Source organism: Centrocercus urophasianus, unplaced genomic scaffold (assembly GCF_019232065.1).
Source record: "Centrocercus urophasianus isolate 14NV4802_14NV808 unplaced genomic scaffold, USGS_Curo_1.0 seq_1201, whole genome shotgun sequence".
Taxonomy (NCBI): domain Eukaryota; kingdom Metazoa; phylum Chordata; class Aves; order Galliformes; family Phasianidae; genus Centrocercus; species Centrocercus urophasianus.
This window is the reverse complement of record NW_024884367.1, coordinates 40,198-60,317: the sequence shown is the minus strand read 5'-3', so window position 1 is coordinate 60,317 and position 20,120 is coordinate 40,198. Positions and strand designations below refer to the sequence as shown.

Sequence of the window (20,120 nt, the reverse complement as noted above, 5' to 3'; positions counted from 1 at the left end):
GCACCACCCTGCAAGTTGCTGAGCTGCTATCCATCCATCCATCCCTGCACGGGGCTTGGTGAGGGCAGGACTCCCCCCAGCACCCAATGGGCTGCTCCAGCAGCAGGGCAGGGCAGGCAAACTTGCTCATAAACACAGCCAGGAAAGCTGCAAACAGCACAGCTCACAGCCCCGGGGTGCTGTTTTGGGAGGGTTTGACCCCAGATGAAAGGAGCGCTGAGGGAGCATCTCAGCCCGGTTTGCAGCACGCAGAGAGCAGGAGAGCTCTGTGGCAAGGAGCCGCAGCCACTCGGTGTGTTGTTGTTGGGTCCCATCCTGAGCGCAGCGCTCAGTTTTTCCTCGGCTCATTCCTATTTAAGGGCTTAGGGGAAAACTTGAGCAAGAGGCCGGGGCTCGGCACGCCGCCTCCAAACACTGCACTGCAGCTCACGGCTTGGCAGGGCTCAGGCAAACCGGCTGCACCTCGGGAAAGGCACTTTATTCTGTGCACTCCTTACCAGACTGGAGCATACAGCGGGAAACCAAGCCGTGCCCGCTCCCACCTCCAGCTTTGTGCCTCTGGGAGCACCTGGCCTGGTGTGCAGCCCTGGCTGCTCTGGGTCTTTGGAGGCAGCACGATGTGTTTTGCTCGTTTCTCTTCTCCGGGTGGGCGGGGGCTCCTTGGATCCCCTTGGCGTTGGCCACGGGGTTTTTCCAAGCCTCTGCTCCGTCACTGCAACCCGCCTAGCCCTGGGGGATTTGGGTAGCTCCATTCCTGAGCCTGACGCGGTGCAAAGCTGCTCGTCCTCATCCCTCTCACCCACCTGCACCCCCAGCACCTTGGCCAATCTCAGGTCCCCCCAATGCGTACCCGATGGCAGCGCTCCCTGATGGCGTTTTCCGCCCCGCCCCGCCCACTTGCCCCTCTGCCCAAAGCACTATGGAGATGGGGGGGTCCTGGGTGGCCGTGCTGGCAGCCCCCCACCCCCAGGTCCTGCAGCGCCCACGGGATGCCGGCTCTCCTGGAGGAGAAGGTGATGCTCTGGGGGGCTCCCACCACTCGTGCCCCCGCCCTGCACCCTCACACCCAGTACTGGTTGTTTTTCAGGGCAGGGTTGGATGTCCGGCAGTACTGCAGCAGCTCGGGGTCAGCTGGCACGCCGGCACCCTGCGGTGGCGGAGCTGTGCCTTTGCCATCCAGGGCATTGACAGTCGTTAGGGGGATGCCTTGGTTGGGGTCCGTCTTGCGGAAGGTCTCCTGCTCCGGTACAGCCCCGTTCTTGGCCTTGGAGGCAGGTGAGCCCTGCACGTGGTGCTTGCCCGTCTTGTTGCGCTTGTGCAGGTAGAAGAGCAGCGGCAGGATGAGGGCCAGCAGGAGGATGATGAGGCAGATGGGGATGATGATGCTGAACATGTTGGCCTCGATGAAGCCTAGGAAGGTGCCGCCCTCCCCGGGGCTGGGGCTGGTGGGTGGGGGCACAGAGCCTGGCTCGCTGGCATTGAGGCTGCTCCGTGCCGTGCCCTGTGGCTGTGGCACCAGGGACGATGGTGCTGGTGGGGCCAGGAGCAGGGTGACACCATAGGACTTAGAGGCATTGTAGGGCTCGGTGAAGTACCCCAGGGACACCAGTGCTGGTGGCACGCCAGCAGCCACCAGTTCAAAGGTGAAGCTGTCACTGTGTGGGTGCTGCTGGTTTGCGTCCCCGTCATCCAGCACCTCCAGTCCCACCAGCCCTTGCTCCAGCTCCCTCTGGCTGAAGGATTCAATGGGGACAGCGGGCTGTCCTGGTGCACGGGGTCTCCTGATGAGGCGGCTACTATGGGATGGCTGGCGGAGCCGGAAGACCGGGATGCTGCGGGTGCGGTTGGCCAGCTCACTGGCATCCAGCGTGCTGGTATCCAGCAGGGCTGTGGTGCCCCTGGGCCACACGCTGCCCGGACGCGCTGTCACCAAGGCACGGACGGTGACATTCACCACCCCAGTGCTGTTCATCGTTTGTGACCTGGTGAGAAACTGGAAGCTGTCCTCGGACGAGGTGAGCTTGGTGAAGGTGAAAGTCACCTCTCCGCGCTCCAGCTGTGCCTGTGAGAAGCCCTGTGCTGGCTTTCTGTTGACCTGCACTTGGCCAAACCTCGGCTCTGTGGTGATGGTGTAAAGGGCATCGCCCTCGCCGAGCTGCGGAGCCACGTGCCTTGGGGACAGCATGGCCCTATTCAGCTCCTGCGGCACTTCCAGCGGCTCTGCGCTGCCCATGGGCAGCACCACCACCTCCAGAGAGATGTGGGCAGGTGGATGGCGGCCATCAGACAGGCTCAGCACCAGGGATTCCTGTGCACCATGGGCTGCAGTGACCAACATCACGTGGCCCGCATTGATGTCCGCCTGTGTGAAGCGCTTGATGGGCACCTGTGGGCTGCGCACGTCGGCCAGGTGTCCGGTCTGGGGGCTGTGCAGCAGGCTGTACACCAGCTCCTCTGGGGAGCCATGCGGCTCTGCCACGTCCAGGTGCTGCCTGGACAAGGTGATGGTGGAGTTGGGCAGCACCCGCAGTGCTCCTTGTCGCTTCACCACCTGCAGGGGCTTCTGGCTGCTGCTGCTCACCGTCACGTTGAAAGCTTCGGAGATGAGCAGCCCTTCCTGGGGAGGACGGATGGAGCGCTGTGCCCGCGGCCGGAGCCAAGCCTTGAACTGGAATCGGTCCTCAGTGCCACCATTCTCATGGTGCACATACACTAGGCGTCTAGCAGCCAGGTCTGACTGCAGGAAGAAGGGCTGTGAGCGCTCCAGCAGCCTATCAGCCACCCAAAGCTGCCCGTGCACCGGCAGCTCCGTCACCAGGAAGATGACATCGTGTGCGTCCTGCTCGGGGGCTGGGATCTGGCTCAGGAGGTTGGATGCATCCAGCAGTGAGGTGCCGATCTCTGCCCGTTGAGCCTCTACAAGATGGAGACCTGGGGAAAAAGGGGAAGCCAAAGCTCAGTCAGAGCAGAAGAGTTGCAAAGCGATGGGGAAGGCAAATGGGATTTGTTAGCTTGGCAAGATGATGAGGGGAACCACAGAATCACAGAATTAAGGTTGGAGAGACCATCCAGTCCAACTATCAGCCCATGCCTGTGACTGCTCTAGACCACATCACTCAAAGGAGTTATATGCAGCCAAAGGGTGGATGCAATTTGCTAGCTATTGGTTGGTGCACTATCAGTGTCCATGCATAGAATATTGCTTTTTCTTCCAACAAACAAGCTCTCCTGAAGTTTGCACAACTTCATCCCCTTTCAGGGGGATTGTGCAAACTTCAGGAGAGCTCGTCTGTCCTTTGCTTGTCCCTTCTTGCCTCCCATCCTTTTTCACCTGCATTTCTCCATAGCTGAGTCGAGCGCTGGGGACACTTTGCCTCGAATGATATCAGCACCAGCAGGATGAAGGAGTCAGAGATGGTGGTGGGAGCAACCACGCGGAAGCGGATGGCATCCTGGGTGAGCCAGAAGGGCTTCTGCGGCATCTCGTGCTGGTAGAAAACCATCCCAGCATCCACCTAGAAGGAAGAAAATCACTGAATTCAGCGTAGTGTCAAAATAAACTCAGGATAGGGGGCTGTCAGGGCAGGACCCCGAGCTGTGATGGTGTTGGAGAGCTGGGCCTGGGCTCCACCTGGGCCTGGGTGAAGTTCCTGACTTCATCCCCATGCGCGGTGCGCAGCTGCCCCAGGCGCGGCGCCTGCTCGATGCTGTAGTACAAGGCAGCAGGGCCGGCGGGGCTGCTGCTCAATGCCTGCAGGTTCTCGCTGGTGATGGGCTGCAGGGCACCTGGAAAACACATCACGATGGGCATCAGCCTTTCTCCTCTGGGCTTCCTGAGTGCTGCTGCCCCAAGCCACACACTCACCTGGGCAGAGGGTGAGGCTCTGCTTCTTGGCCAGGCTGATGTGCTCCTGTCTGCGCGCCCTGACGAGGAAGAAGTGCCCGGGAGACAGGTTCTCACCATCCCACAGGTCAAAGGCGAAGCCTCCATCCAGGGGCCCTGCAGAGAGCACGGAGCTGGGACACAGGGCAGACCCTACCCTGGTGCAGGACCGGGGCACGGCGCCCACCCCAGTGGCACGGAGCATGGGGACAGCAGTACCTTGGTGCACAAAGAGGACGATGCCGCTGTCAATCTGCGCTTGCGTGAAGCTCCGCAGCGCCGTGTCGGGCGCAGAGCGCAGCACCACCTTGCCGTTGGCTGGAGGCTGGATGGAGAAGGTGACCTCGGCCGCCGGGCTGTCCTCGTCCTCAGCACGCAGAGTCTGGGGGCCGATGGTGGCAGCGGTGCCTTCCCGCAGCTGGGGGACAGGAGAGGCCGTGACCGGCTGGACACCCCAGCAGCGCCGTGTGCCTTGCACAGGGAGGCACATCTCAGCTGTACAAGAGCTCCTTGTGCACTGCTGGGTGATGCACGCATCTCCTGGCCTCTGCCCAAGCCCTCATTGCCCCACGCCTGTTCCCCAGCACGTTCATGGGGCACAGTGCCCAGGACTGCTGCCACCCCACACCTGCAGCTTAACCCACTGTGATGGGTTTTTGTGCCCGGGGCTCAGCCCAAAGCATGTAGGGGATGGAGGCAAGCAGGAGGCAGCAATGCACCCCGTAGCTAATCCTCTGCCACACTCCAGCCTCGCAGACTGCGGCATTATTCCTGTCCCAGCATCGGGTTAGCACAGTGCTTTCCAGCTGGCCTCTCCCCACGCATTTCTTGAGTGGGTGTGGGTGCCTGCGGTGAAATCAGATCCATCAGATCCCCCATGGGAGCAAGGAGCAAGGCCGGGAAGGGCAGCTTCAGCGATGCAGAACGGGACAGTGCAGCTGGGCTGAGCAGCTCTGACCCATATAGCTGTGCCCCACGTCCTCCCCGGGTTATTACAGCTGCAATCCCTGCACTGCCCACACGGACTCCACACCCGGCGCTGTGTGCGTGCAGCAGGGAAGCTGCGTGCAATCTCCATGCCGGGCCCATGACCTTTACCCGCTGAAGTCATCTCCCAAGAGCACAAACACATGCCTGGCCCCTCCTTGTGCTCAGCTGGGATGTGCTCCCTGCTCCAAACCCTCCGAGAATGGAGCTGTGCTGCTGAAATTGTTCTGGGGCCTTTTCCTGCCTTTTGGCAGCTCTGCAGTGTGGTGGTGGCTGGAGCGAGCCAGGGGTCCTTAAGTGCCAGGCTGACTGGAAACCAGCGAGGAGGAGGCAAAGTGAGGATTTTACAGGGGATTTTGGCACAGCTGGGGCAGATCAGGGCTTAACGCACAACAAAGGCGATTTGCTGGAGGGGCTGTGCAAGCAGTGTGTGCACAGCCAGAGATGTGTGTCCGGGGGGGGGCTGCCTATGGATGGAGACCTGCAGGTTTGGGTGGGCATTCCATCCCCCTCCCTCTGGGCAACTCTGCAACTCGGAGCCTCCTTCCCAAAGCCCCCTGGCTGTGCATGCGGCTGGGGTGGGTGAGGAAGGCCAGGGGTTAGGAGAAGTGGGGCATGGGGAGAGGAGCGCCATGCTATTCCCAAGGAATTGGTATTCCCTAAATTGTACGGCAGGCAGCAGCTGGAGTGGGCGATGCTCCCACCTCGTGGACAGCTCCAGCATCGCTAGGGGAGGAGGAGGAGGAGGAGGATATGGAGGAAGAGGAGGAGGCAGAGGAGGAGCAGGGAAGGAGCCGCCCCCCGCACAGTGCCCATTACCTGGAGCCCGGCGTTGGTGCGCAGCTGTGGCCCCCTGGTGCTGCGGGGCAGGATGGTGATGAAGACAGTCCCGGGTTGGCTCTGCCTCTCGGAGGTCGAGGCGTTGGCCACAAGCGTGAAGCTGTCGGCCTGGGCACGGGGAATGTCCTGCCGGTACTGGATCTGCTGGCTTTGCACCTGCGGGAGGGGGCCAGGTGAAGGAACCGCGTTGGGTGTTAGGATAACTGGTTGGGTGTTAGGGGAAATTTCTTCTCCAAAAGAGTGGTGAGGTATTGAAACGGGCTGCCCTGAAGGTGGTGGAGTTACTGTCCCTGTTCAAAAGCCGTGGAGATGTGGCACCGAGGGGCATGGTCAGTGGGCATGGTGGGAGTGGGTTGAAGTTGGTGTTCTTAATCGTCCTTTCCAACTGTAATGATTCTGTGATTCTATGGGAGGATGCAGGAGCTGGGTGTCCATCAGTAGATCTGGGGCATCCCTACCCCAGGGCCATCCAAACCCATCTCAGGTCTTGGGCTGGACCCTATCATGCCAGACGTGGCCATTCCAAGCCCCTCCTATGGGCAGATCTCTGAGAGAAAAGAAGAAGAAGAGGAAGAGGAAGATAAAAAGGAAAGAAATAGAAAGAGGAAGAGAGAAACAGAAGAGAAAGAGAAGAGGAAGATAAAGAAAAGAGGAAGAGGAAGAGAAAGAGGAGAAAAAGAGGAAGATAAGGAGAAGAGGAAGTGAAAGAGGAAGAGAAGGAGAAGGAGAAGAGGAAGAGAAAGAGGAAGAGAAAGAGAAGGAGAAGAGGAAGAGAAAGAGAAGAGGAAGAGCCCAACTTCCCTCCCCAGCCTTCTGGTGGCACCAGGGCAGGAGCTCAGCCCTCCCCCTGGGCAATCCGTACCTCGCTCCAGGTGAAGCTGTGCAGCCCCCCATCCTGGGGCCTCTGGCTGTTCAGGATGGTGCCAAAGCGGGGAGGCTGGAGAACCCTGAACTCCACGTCAAGGGCCGCAAAGTAGGCACTGCGGATGTTGAGGACAGCTGTGGAGATGGTGGCGGAGCTTCCTCCCCGCACGGTGATGTTGTGGATGTCCAGGGGAATGGTGGCAGGGAGCACAACCAGGCTGACAGCCACCCCCACCAGTGGCTCTGCTCCCCCAGCCGTCACATCCACGACAAACCGGTCCCGCTCCTCTTCTGGCTTGGAGTGCAGGTAGAGCACTTGGCCGCTGTTGATGTCCTCCTGAGTGAAGGACTGGATGGGGTCCAGGCTGGGAGGCTCATCCGAGTCCTGGCCATGTTGAACCATCACCAGAAAGCCAGAGACCGGGGGGCTGCTCACAAGGTAGACGACATCCTGGGGTGGGATCTCCTCATGGGTCACCTGAGAGCATGGAAAACACATAGTGTTAGCAGGGGCCTGATTCCCATCTGTTCCTTTGGGCAAAGCCAGAGATGGACACAAGTCCTTTCTCCATACAGGTGGGTGTTACGTGGGGTCCCTGGTTTGCTGGCCAGGGAGGAAGGACTAGAAAAATGATACTAACCAGCAAGTGCTCCTCCTTGATCTCAGCAGCTTCCCCCTGGAAGACATGTATCTCCTTGTTGTTGACAACATGCAGGGGGCTGGGGTGGGTGTCCAAGAAGATGGTGATGGCCAGTGTGTCCTCTACTGCCACTTCGTTTGCTTCCACAGTAAACTGGAGCTCATCCCGGGCATTTCTGCTGCCGTTGTGGAGGTAGGAGATCTCTCCCGCCAGCAGGTCCCTCTGTGAGAAGGCCATGACCGGCTGCTCCCCTCGCAGCACAGTCCCCCATCTTGGTGGGGCCGTTACCAGGAACCGTATCTCTTCGTCTGACCTAATGTCCATGTTGGTCTCCAGGCTGAGTACAGAGGAATCGATGCTCCCTCGGCTCCCCTGGGGGATGGCTAGCCCAGTGTTGTTGACTACTTTGATGTAGGGCTCTGATGCTTGTACCTCCAGGAGAGCAGTGGTTTGGTGGAGGCCATCGGAAACCTGCAGCTGGATCCAGCCCCGGTCTGCTCCAGAATGGACAAAGAGAATCTTTTTCTTCCTTAGGTCATCCTGGGTGAACCGGTAGAGCTGGTGGCTTCTGTCATCGACGGACACTATGCTGCCAAACAAGATGTCCCTCCTTGCCAGCACCAGCTGCGTGTCAGAGAAGCCAGAGTCCTTGTCAGTGAAGGCGATGTCGTCCGTCGTCAGCAGGTGCTGCCCATTGCGCACCACGTTGAAGACCTTGTTCACCACCTGGACAGGAGTGTGGTCATTGATAGGCTGGATCGAGACCCTGAAAACACCTCTCACCTCCTCTGCCTCAGGCTCGGAGCTGCCCTCGCCCTGCCTGACGGCCACAAAAGGGATATCATCTTCCAGGGTCTCAGAGTCATCGTGCTGGTAGAGCAGCCGGCGGTGGAGGATGTCATCATTGGTGAACTCCGTGATTTCCTCGCCAGAGGGCCAGCCAAGGGATGTAGCCCAAGCCAGCCTGCCATGTGCCGGCCCCTCAATCACTTCGTAGATGTAGTCCATGCTGTTCAGGCTCTGCACGAAGAGGTGGTCCTTGGAGATGACAGCCTGCCCGCCTTCAGGCACGGTCAGGAGCATATTGGTCAGGTCGGGTGCGTTGGGGTCCCCACCGATGCCAATCGTGTAGGTGTACACAGGGGAGTGCTCCTCGCCGGCATGGACACGGAACTGGAAACTGTCCTCAGCCTGCTGAGCATTCCTGATGGTTGCACTGTAGCTCAAGTGATTTCTTTGCAGATCGTCCTGGGTAAACCCAAAGCCTTCAGTCAGCCTGTTGCTGAGGAGCTCCAGGTTCCCCTTCTTGGGAGCCTGGATGATCACATAGTGGAAGGGGACTGGGGCAGAGTTTGGGTCTTCCAGCATTGCCTCCAGCTCTCTACTGGTGATGTTTTTGTGCCGCTTGTTCTTCATCTGGAGGGGGACCATGGTCTTCATCTTAATGGTGGCTCTTTTAATACTTATGGTAAAGGTATTGTTTGGCAAGACCTTCTGTCCCACCTGGACACTGAATCTTAGCTTCTCTGTGACATCTTCCTGCCGGTGCTCTGGATCTGTGCTGAAATACTGGATACGCCCTTGCTCCAGGTCTTGCTGGTGGAAGGACTCAACTTTTTTCCATTCCCCTCCTGTGCTCCCTTGTTTCCTGATCTCACCGTACCTGAGGGGCTCTGTGAGGCTGTACAGGATGGCAACTTGCTGCTTCACAGCATTTGTCTCCACGGACAGGTTGGCCGTGGTGATACGCGCAGCTCCTCCTTGGGAGATGGCGAGCCCAGTGTTGTTGTGCAAGCGGATGTTGGGCTCTATTGCGAGGATCCTCAGGGTGGCAGTGGGGCTCGGCACTGTGCCATCACTCACCTGGAAAGTGAGCTGCAAGTCTGTTCCGCTCTGGTGCACGTAGACCACGTTGCCTGCTTCCAGGTCCCTGCAGGAGAACTCCTCGATGGGCACCCCGGGGTGGAAGTCGTATTCCACATAGCCCTCGTCCTGCTGCCCGCCGTGCAGCTGGAACTCAAGGTCGTCGCAGGACGTGTCGTCATCCAGGGCCTGCAGGATGTCCATGGTCAGGTGCTTCCGTGTGTGCTTCAGGATTGTCATGTGGTTCCCATGGGGAAAGATCACCTGTGGGGCATCGTTGATAGGGTTGACCATGATGGGGAGCAGGTAGGTCTGCCCCTGCCGCAGGCACTCGGGGATCCCTTGCTGGGCAGTCACTGTCACCTCCAGCATCAGCTGGTCCATGGGGCCCTCAGAGCCGTCGTGGATGTACCTGACTTTGCGGTTCACGATATCCAACAAGGTGAACTTCTTTCTGCTCCGGGAGCCGGGGATGTCCAGCTCCAGCTCACCATGCCTGGGGTCACTGGTGATGCTGAAGAGGATTTGGGACTGCCGGATGCCTGCAAGGCCCAAGTCCACCGTGGGCTGTGCGTGCTTCCATTCCACAAAGGCCATGCCCCCTTCGGAGACGATGAGGGGGCTGACGTGCAGCAGCCGGCTGACGTTGGCGAAGGCAGGTGGGAAGCTGCCATCTGGCTGGCATGGTTCTGCCAGGCCCAGAGCTCCGTGCCAGGCATCAGGCGGCGGTGAGGTGGGTGCCTCGTCCTGCTCGTAAGCCTCCTCGTAGTCCCAGTAGTGCTCCTGCCTTCCACAACCAACTGTGACATCCCTTGTCACCACGGCGTCCTGCAGGCTCCTCCGCTGCTGGTTTATGCGCAGGTCCTCCACGCAGCCAACAAATGAGGTGTTGGTCAAGGTCCACACTGAGGTGAAAGCAAGGTGGTGCGCCCTGAGCCTTTGCAAGGCTTTGTCATTCAAGCCTCCAATTAAGAGGTTTCCCTGGAGGTCCAGGCGGCTGTTGATGCCCCGGTTGGATGTGGATGAGGCATAGTAGTCAATCAGGATCTCCAGCTTGTGGGTGTCGGTGTAGACCTTGACGTAATGCTGCTGCTCGTCGCTGATGAAGATGTTGTTGTGCAGGACGATGACACCACTGCCCTTCTCAACAAACCCTCTCAGGCGCCCGTTGGAGATCTCCAGGTAGAAGAAGTCGTTCTCCAGCCCTGCGTGGTAGATGAGGGGTGCCTGGGTGATGCTCGTGGTGATCACAAACTCGATGGTCCCCTCCTCTCTCGCCTCCCACGTGGGGAAGGCGATGTAGGACTGCGGCCCCAGGAATCCAATGGGCTCCTCGGGCTCTGCAGAGAACTGCGCGCTGCAGCCTTCCTGCACCTGGTGGAAGACCTTGGAGCTGCTGTCAGAGGACAGCGGGGAGAGGACATCCAGACCATTGAATGTCACCGTGTGGAGGCAGCCCCTGAAGGGAGGGCTGACCCCAGCGAGGTACGGCAGGTTGAGGCTGCCTGTCCCGCCTGCATAGAGGCCGTGCTGGATGTCCAGCTCCCGCATGGGCCCTGCGATGTCCACGGAGCTGTTGAAGAGGCCATCGACGGTCAGTGTCATCCTGCCATCCTCCAGCAGCAGCTCTACATCATGCAGAGCCAGGTTGTCCAGCTGCAGCTCCGCCGGGGACTGCAGTGTCACTTCTTCTGAGCCCAGCCGCAGCCTGGCCTGTGGGGAAGGAGACAGACAGGGGTCAGGGCTCAGCTCAAGCATGGTGTGAGGACACATCCCTGAGGGTCCCTCCATTCACCTCTGCGTGCCTCTGCGGGGTCCTCCATCCCCCATCCCTTTTCTCCCCATGCAGGAGCTCTGCCACGTGCTGACTCCACTTTCCAGCCCCATCTAACCCTTCCACACTGCTTGGGCTGCTTCCAGCCCCCATCAGCCTGGCAGTGGAAATAGCAGGTTTATATACATTCTATATAAAATATAGAAATAGCGGAGGTGGGGGTGGGAGGGTACATCTCCACAAGCAGCATCCTGGAGCCTCTCTAATAGAGGGTTGGCCAGGGGGCCCCGGGACGCACGGTCAGCAGCTTGCTCACTCCCTGCCTGGCCTCAGATGTGGTTCGTGGACGCTCCCTGCTCATTTCCTCTGGTGAATGCCAGCACCGTAACCACAAGAGGAAATTGTTCTTCTGTCCTCGTCCCTTCCCACGCCCCGGCTGGGCTCGGTCTGCGGTGGGCTGGGAGCGGCCGCTAGTGGAACCTTCCATTTCTCCAGCGCCCTCTGCTCATCCATTCCCCTTCCTACCCTCCCCACCTCCCCACGCAGCGGGCGCACGGCCCACGGGGGCTGACCTGCAGGGTGCCGGCTCGCAGTTGCAGCAGGAGGTGGTCGGGCTGCCCGGCGGCCAGGAAGAGCAGCCCGCTGCCCTGCCCGGTGTACAGCTGGAGCCGCAGCCGCACCGTCCGCGAGGCGTCCGCCAGCGGCATCTCCACGAAGCTGTCCCCGAAGAACGAGACTGGGAAGGGAAAGGAGAGGGTCGGACGGGGGAAGGACCCCTGGAGCGGCAGTCCCAGCCCTGCGTATGAGCGGGAGACCCATTCCGTCGCTGCGCGTTGTTGGGAGCTGCATCCTCCGCCGGCGGCGACACGATGGGGCCCGAAGGCTGCAGCCCTCCAGCCTCCCTGTTCTCATCCCTCTGTCTTCTGTGACCCTGTCACCGCCGTGTCCTCATGGAGCGGTGGCCGTGCCCTGCCCGGGCTCCCCGATGCCAACCCTGTATGTATTTCACACGGCGGTGCTGAATTTCCCCTGCTGGAGTGCTCAGCGTGTGTGCGCCATCCACATGTGGTCGCAAGGAGCTGCTGCTGGAAGGGACTCAGGGTCTGTAGCTGTGAGCACGGTGGGCTCAGCACGATGGCATGTGGCAGTGTGATGTGTCACAGGGTGTGCAGAAGGCACGACGCGGGGGGACCACAGTGCAGCTGCACTTCACAGCAGCTCGGTGTGCCAATGGGCTGAGGGCACATGTGTGCACTGTGCCTGCATGCAGATCACGTGTTGGTGCATCCCAATGGCTCAGCTCTGGGCCTGCAGGAGGACACGCTAGCCCTAAAAGCTATTTAGACTCTATAGCTGCCCCCTGAGGGGCAGCCCCAGCCTGTGCTCTTTGGAGACACGCACACCTCCTTGCCTTAAAACACCACTTCCAACCATTGGCCCCAGTTTGGTGCGGGGTCTGGAAGAGCAGCATCCCCCAGCCGTGCTGTGCAGGGGAGAGGTGGCAGCAGGGCAACACCCAGCACTACTAACAGTGAGCCTCAGGCTCGGGGCTGCCAGCACATCTTACTCAAGCCTGCTCATTTCCTGGTCCCTGTGCATGCCGTTGGCATGAGCCTCTTTGGCTCCTTCTTCCTCCGACCCAAGCCAGTGAATCACAGGAGCCCCAGCAGGGCCGTTACGGGCTGTCCTCCTCTGACCCACTGCTGCAGAACCATCCCCACACACCCCGCTCCTGGCACCACGTTGCACGCAGCGCTTTGCAAAAAGGCTTTTTCCTCTCCCTTTTCACCCCCACCCCTTTGCAGCCACACATGTGGGCATGTTTGAGCCACACATGTTTGAGCCCCGGGGACATGGTGCTGGTTCCCAATGTGTTCCCACCTAGCATTTGCTGCGTTTCATTTTTGCAGCTTCCCCCATCCCAAACAATGTGGTTTCCAGCTGGGCACCCAGCTCTGCTGTGCAGCAAGCTGGGAGGCTTAAAGCACAGGGCTGAGGCCTACAAATGAACCTCCTCATCCCCAGCGGGGGAACCCAGCGGAGCAACCCCTGTTCCCAGCTTGCTCTGTCCTGTAGCAAAGCGCGTGGAGGCGAGCAGGGCCCCGTCACACTTTCCAAGCAGCCAGCCAGCAGATTATAGGCTGCACTGTCTTTTTCTTTCTTTCGTTCTTTCCTTTTTTTTTTTTCTTTTTTTTTTTTTTGCATTGAAAATAACAAGGAGGAAAGCCAAAAGCCGTGCTCTGAGCAAACCCGAGGCGCGCGCTGCTCCCGTGGGGCTGGGCGAACAAGCAAAGGCTCTGTGCTCACTGGGCACCCACCCCAACTGCCGGCCACGCGCTGGCTATGGGATGCTTGGCCAGGTTCCCTGCCCTGTCCCTTCCCCTGGGGCTGTTTGCTGGTGCTTAGGGCAGAGTTTGCAGTGGGGAGGTGCGTCTTTCCCAGGGGGCGTGGGGACCCCGTGTCCCAATGGTCCCCACAGCGGGAAGGATGTTGGGCATGGAAAAAAAAAGGAGTGAAACTGCCCTTGGCTGCTCAACAAGGCTTCATTGAGGCCGGCCATGTGTGTGCAAGGAGGGGATGGAATGTGTTAAAGCGGCCCTTTTGCTGCACCCCAGCACCTGAAAGGCGCTCTGTGTGCAGCCCTTCCTGCCGGCTCTGCTGGGTTTTAGGGTGGGACACCAGGTGGGGAGTGAGGGCTCCTTGTTGCCCCAAACAAGCAGCTCTGTGTGCATGGTGTCCGGCCCGGTGCATTCCTGCTCTGCAGCGTCAGCCTTGGGGCTGGATGACTTTATAAGGTAGCGTGCTCCCATCCCTCCTGCTCTGCCATGGGTGGCCCCGCTGAGTTGGGTGGCATATGGGACTGAGGGATGGGGCCGTGGGCAGCCAGCAGGAGGAAGCGGTCCCTGCCCACCCCACAGCCCTGAGGGAGTGAGGAGAAAGGCTCCATTATGCTGTGCATTCCCTCCGATTTACGGCGCGGTTTTATTTATGGCTGGGGAAGGAAACGAGCAGCCTGCGAGGCAGGCGAAGGCAAACACAGCTCTGCTAGGAGCAGGGGGTGTGGGGCCCCTCCAGGCTCCAATCCTAGTGCCATGGAAATGAGTGGCACGGGGCCAGCCTCGAGCATCTGACCCCAATGGGGATATCTGCAGCGGTAGAGCTTTGGGGTGCCATCCCCATCGCAGCGGCTGTGACGGCACCTGCCTGCTGCAGGATGGCTCCTGCCATGGAGGAGGGCTTCTCCTCCTTCTCCCCACTCCTGGCTCTGTCCTTGCGTTGTGGGCACTGCTCCCTCACCTCACAATAGGGCCACGTGTGCTGCTCCCCACTTTAGTGCTTTCCAGGCACAACAGGAATTGCTGGAAAGCACCGATGCAGGGAGGGCTGCGGAGCCAACGGTGATAACGCTGCCATTCTGGGGGGGCTGCACCACCCCCGGTGTTGGCTGTGAGATTATCCCTTGGAAGGGCTCTGAGCCCTCCCCTGCACGTCCCGCTCGCCCCCAGCATCCGCCTCTACCTCCGCCCGCCTTCTTTCCTTCCCAGCTGCGTCCCCGCGCTCCTGCCCTGGCTCCCACACAAAAATGCCGTTCTGCGGCCCACGGACTGCAGGGTCAGGCAGAGCCATGGCCCTGCTCCTGCACAGCTGGAGGGGGGCTGCCTGCATCCAACCCCGCAGTGCTTTGCAGTGATACGGGGCCAGAAGCTTGGCCTCTGCTTCCCCAGCGCTGTTCTGCCTTGATCTGACCAGCCTGAGAGCTGCTGGTGTGGCCAGGATGAACGATGCTGGCATCTGGGCACAGCTGGATGGGACCCCCAAGGGTCAGGGTGTGCAGCCTCAGCAGTCCTCATGCATCTGGCAACACACATCCCGTGGGCTTGCATCCTGCCTGCAGGCGTGCATCCATGTATCTGCGTGTCCATATGTCCATGTGTCCTTGTGGCTGCTTATCTGTTGGTCCCTGTGTCCATGTGTCCTTGTGTCCACTTATCTGTTGGTCCCTGTGTCCGTGTGCCTGTGTGTGTGTGTGTCACTGTGCCCCTGTATTCCTATGTCTCTGTGGCCATGTGTCCCTGTATCTATGTCTGTCCATGTGTCTTTGTGTCTGTGCATCCCTGTGTCTGTATATCCCCGTGTCCTTGTGTCTGTGTGTCCCTGTGTCCATGTGTCTGTGCATCCCTTTGTCCTCTTGTCCCTATCTCCTTGTTTCCACGTGTCTGTGTGTCCACATATCCAGCTGTCCCTGTGTCTGTGTGCCCATCTATGTGTCTGCGTGTCCGTGTGCCCATGTGTCCATATGTCTGTGTGTGCCCGTGTCTGTCTGTCCATACATCCATGTGTCCCGATGTCCGTGTGATCATGTCTTCCTGTGTCCATGTGTTCTTGTGCCCCTATGTCCATGTGTCCCTATGTCCGCGTGTCCCTGTGTCCCTATGTCCTTCTGTCCCTGTGTCCCTATGTCCTCATGTCCCTATCTCCCTACATGTCCACATGACCATGTGTCCTTATGTCCATGTCTTCCTGTGTCCATGTGTCCCTTTGCCCCTATGTCCATGCGCCCATCTGTCCCTATGTCCATCTGTCCTTATGTCCATGTGCCCCTATGCCCACATGTCCATGTGTCCGTATGTTCACGCATCCATTTCTTCCTGTGTTTGCATGTCCCCGTGTCCCTATGCCTGTGTGTCCATGTGTCCCCTATATCCATGTGTCCCTATGTCCGGTGTCTGTGTGTCCACGCACAGGACAGGGCCGCTCTCCCACCGAGGGGTGCAGGCTCAAGGCACATAACGCTGTGTGCTGACAGCTCTGAGGGATGCATGGAGTTCAGGCCTGGCTGGAAGCGGAAGGAGGAGAGCAGGGGGGGAGAAAGCGGGAGCGTTTGGGGGAAGCGGCGGTAAATGGGGCTTTGTGACGGCCCTGCAGCGTGACTCAGGCTCGCGGCAGCCCCTCTGCCAGCAGAAGTTGGCCTGGAAATATTGTATCAGCCCCAGAGGACGTGGTTTCCAAACCATCCCAAGGCGGATTTTGTTCTCTCCCCCTTATTCTCCCCCCACGGCTGCCAGCTCTCCCGGCCCCACCCTGCCCATGGCACCGCAGCCAGCTCTGCGCTCCCGCTGCCCGCCCGTGGATGTGGGATCCGTCGTGCCCCCATCCCGCACAGCCACTCGTGGGGTGTCCCGTGCCCCCCGCCCGGCCGTGTTACCGGAGCGATGCAAACAAACAGCACTGAGCTGGAGGGCTGCCCGGCGGCTGCGTCCCAGTCTGGCGTGGGACGGAGCGCCTTTGAAGCGCCAGAAAGATGGGATGCATCAGCCAGAGGCGGGCTGTGAGAGCTGCACGGCAACAGCGAGCATGGGGGGAGATGCTGGAAGCCCTCCTCGCTCTGTTCCCATACAGCCAGGGGCCCCCTCCCCTCCCGGCCTGGGGTTTCTCAGCCCCACGCCTTTCCCATCTATGAGAAAGCAGCAGAGGAGTTGTGTTTATAGAGCAAATAATGGCGCGCCTGCCTCTATTTATAGCTGGGTGCCTTGTGGGGCAGCTGGGCCCCCCCGGGAGGCATCACAGCCACCTCGGCCCCATGGCCCAGCGGAAGCGACCCCGCTCCCAGAGGTCCCTGCATAGGAGGAAACCGGGAGGACGGGGATATCACCCCACAGGGCACTCCTGGCCAAAGGGAGGGGATGCAGCAAAACGCCCCAGCTGTGGAAGTGCCCCCAAACAGCCAGCGGTGCCCATGCGGTTTCCCCTGGCTGCCCACAGGAGGTGTGTGCACGGCAGCGTGAGTAAGGGAGGAAAACAACCCTCAGAAAAATAAGGTTTGGGCAAAAAGCAGCCCGGGATGCTCCCGTCCTGCACTGACTCACGGCCCATAAAGGCTCCTTTAATAGCTGTGAGTCACAGCACGGGGCATGCTGATGGATGAAGGTTGCCTTCATCCCCCTTGGCTGGCAGCACGTGATGGCACCGCTGCCGCGCCACCGGGCGGTTCCCCCATGCCATTCTGTGCTGCCATCCATTTTTAGCAGCACTCTCTTTTCCCTGGCATGCTTTCTGTCTGTCTGCCTGTCTGTCTGTCTGCCAGGAGCGACCGTTGGGCACACTTTGAGCTGGGCCAAGAGTGGGACACATGGCTTTGTCACAGGGCGGTGGGTAGAGCTCAGAGAGCAGAGGCGAAGCCCAACATCCACCTGCCCAGAAGCAGCCGGGCAGTGAGCGCCCTATCTGAGGCCACTTTCCCCAGGTGCTGCATGCCAACAGAAAGCTTGGCTCCTTTCACAACCTCCTCAGGTGAAACACCATGGCCATGCCCAGGACCGTGCCCATAGCTCTGCCCATGCCTGTAATCATGGCTGTGCCCGTGGTCGTGCCCATGGCTGCACCCATGACTGTGCCTATGGCTGTGCCCTTAGCCACGTCAGTGGCTAATACCTGTGCCCATACCTATGCCTGGCTGTGCCCATCACCGTGCCCATAGCTGTGCCCAGCTGTACCCATGGCCGTGCCCAGAGCCCAGTTTAGGCACACATCCCCACCCAGCACCCAGGGAGCTGCATTCCCGCGCTGCCTGCACCCTAACGTTTGCTCCTCGGGGCTGAGCTTAACCCTAAGTTGTGATTCTCGAGGAATGTGCTTATTATATATCTGCCTGCAACCCTCTGTTGCTAAATATAAGAGTAAGAGGAGAATTTTCCTCCTCATTCCCACGACACCGGTTTGCATTCCCCCCCGTCAGACTTTTTCCTGCTCTTTCCCATCAGCTGGAAACTTTTCCAGCTGCTCCAAATGCTGACCTCAGAACATGCGGGGCCTTCGGTACAAGAGGTCCAGAACAAGGAGAGGTTGGGTCTCCAAGAGGCGCTGGGGTGACATTGGTGGGCACAGGAGGGGATGTTCCCGTAGTCACAGCAGGGTGATGACGCTGATGGGGACATGGGGCACTTTGCCCTTTGCAACACATGCCTGCTGCACACACGATGCCTGTTTTGGGCTGCACACAGTGGGAAATCAGTGCAAAACCTCTTCTCCTCCCAGCTGTGAGGTGTGTGTTGTCCCCCCATCCCCACCGTCACGCCCTGTCCTTGGTTAGCACTCTGGGGGCATTCTGCAGGCTTTGCTGTGCCCACGGAAGCCTTCTGGCCCAAACCTGGCAGCAGCCACTTATAGACTTTGGGATGCAGTGGGGCAACGTTTGCACCTTTGGAGGTGCTGGGCAGCGCAGCACTGATCCCACACATGAGGTGGGAGTGCTGCCTGGGACCCAAAGGTCAGTGCTGGAGGGAAGAAGAGCACTCTGTTCATTGACAAAGGAAAATTTTCCACTTCCCTTGCCAGGCGCTGTGATATTTTGGTGCATGGAGGAAAGAAGGAACAAGCCCGGAGGGAGAGGAGCGTGCCCTGGGACGCCACCTGCTCAGCCCTGCACAGCATCCACGTGTGCCCATCCCACCCGCTGCCCTGTAAAGCCTCCAGCAGGACGCAGGACAGCCGCAAGCACCCTGCCCAAAGCAGGCAGCTCCTCGGGCACCCAAGGGTGTTCATGCCACCCGCACTGGGTGCCCTCCCATGCTAGCCCTGTCGCCTCCAGAGCACAGAATCCCGCAGCGGGTGTTGGGATGGGACTTACCTGCAGCTGAGGGTCCCGCATGGAAGGCAGGGGGCTGGTGGACCAGCAGCAGCAGCAGCAGCAGTGCGTGGGGATCACCTCGGGGTGCCATGGTGCTCCTGGCCGGAGCTCTCCGCCCGCGCCCGCTCCCAGCCGACGGCGGCTCCACTACTATATTTAATAAAGTGCAGCGAGGGAGGGACCGGCGGCTCTCCCGCCTGTCAGAAAGGAGGAATTCGCTCGGATTACAAATTTCCCCTCTTAAAGGGCTAGAGGCCTCCCGCTCCGTGGCCCACCCTGCTCTCAAAGCGCCCTTGTTCCTACCGGGGCGGTGCGAGGGCAGAACAGAAGTGCCCACCCTGGGACTGTGGGGCTGAGCAGGCACCTCTGGGTGCTGCCGCCCATGGAAGGGGCTGCCAAGAGCCTGCAGCAGGACAGGGAGTGCCAGGCAGTGCTTGGACACTGAGCATGACGGCTCTGAGCAAAGGCTTTACTCCCCGTTCTGGAGCCTTGGGGTGCCAAGCCAATGGTTCTCCTTTGGGATACAGCATCCTCATTGGGACTGTGTACAAAGCTTGCCCCGCTCACTGGGCTCCTCTCTCCATCCTCCCAATGCCAGGCTTCCTGCTGAGACCCAGTGAAGCTCACACCTCCCTCCTCTCTCCCATTGATGTCTCAGGTCCCACTCCCCCGGGACGCATCCTGCTGATGGATGATGCTCAGCTCGCTCCCCACTGCATTACTTCCAACCTCATTAGGGCCCGCGGTGCCACTTTGCCAGCATCTGCAACACCTTGCAGCTCCAAGTCATCCGCAGCCGTAATTAATGTGTTGTTTACTCTTGCTTTCAGATCATTAATAAAGACATTAAATAAACCCGGGATGTGCCATTCTCTCACTGACTTTTTATGAATAATCGTCAGGGGCTCGCTAAGTTCATTAGCTAATTCTATTTAGTCTGTGGGTTACATATTATCCAGACTCGCTGATTTGTACAGATTCAATTTTGCCAAGTATTCCCCTTCCTGCTCTTCATCTCCAGGGCTGCAATGGAGCTGTGCCTTGCTTCACGTTCTCTCCGTCCTTCTTGTGCTCATCCTGTGGGACTGATGGAGAGGAGGACGCGACCCGGGTCATCTCCATTACCTGCTCAGGAAGCTAGAATTGAGTCGGAATGGACCCTTCAAGGCCATCCCTTGCAATGAACAGGGAGGCCCACAGCTCCACCAGCACTCAGAGCCCCCTTTGGTGTGCGCAGGGTCTGCCTGGAGCGCGCAGCCCTTGGCTGGGCTGTCCCATCCGGTGCTGGCAGCAGCGAGCGCATTCACCGCTGCTGCTGGGGTTTGGCAGCTCGGCGGTTTCTGCACGGGGAGAGAAACGAGGAAACCCGGCTGAGGCACGGAGCGCCAGCGGTTGCAGTGCCGTGCCCACCCAGCCGGGACCCGCGGTGCCGGGAGATGGCACCAGCGTTCCGCGGCTGCGGGGACGTCGCCCGGCGGGGACGTGGGCATCGATTAGGGACGAGGGCTGAGCTGCTGTGGGGTTGGTCCCTGCGGCTCGGCCCGGGGAGGACAGGAGGAAAACGGTGCAGGGAGAGAGGTTGCAGGGATTTTTGGAGTCGAGGAGAGCCTTCCTGGAGCTGCGTTGGTTCATCGCGAGGAG

General features: G+C 59.8%; 1 protein-coding gene across 1 annotated transcript; it reads right to left on the bottom strand.

Annotated features, from left to right (window-relative positions):
* Window positions 1–907: 907 nt before the first annotated feature.
* Window positions 908–18,606, bottom strand: CSPG4 (chondroitin sulfate proteoglycan 4). Its single transcript, XM_042811123.1, has 10 exons — window positions 18,480–18,606; window positions 11,425–11,588; window positions 7,216–10,791; window positions 6,573–7,052; window positions 5,690–5,866; window positions 4,103–4,301; window positions 3,866–4,000; window positions 3,632–3,786; window positions 3,332–3,515; window positions 908–2,931 (listed from the first exon to the last, which is right to left on the bottom strand). The coding sequence occupies exons 1-10, from the start codon at window positions 18,568–18,570 to the stop codon at window positions 1,061–1,063; spliced, it is 7,032 nt and encodes a 2,343-aa protein (XP_042667057.1). The 5' UTR covers window positions 18,571–18,606; the 3' UTR covers window positions 908–1,060.
* Window positions 18,607–20,120: the final 1,514 nt, after the last annotated feature.

Bases quoted from the DNA above. Each gene is read 5' to 3' on its own strand.
- CSPG4 (XM_042811123.1), bottom strand. From the start codon at position 18,570: ATGGCACCCCGAGGTGATCCCCACGCACTGCTGCTGCTGCTGCTGCTG. The intron at 10,792-11,424 runs GTCAGCCCCCGT...CCTTCCCCACAG, and splicing joins TGCGAGCCGGCACCCTGCAG to GCCAGGCTGCGGCTGGGCTC. The intron at 2,932-3,331 runs GTGAAAAAGGAT...CTTTTTCCCCAG, and splicing joins TCAGCTATGGAGAAATGCAG to GTCTCCATCTTGTAGAGGCT.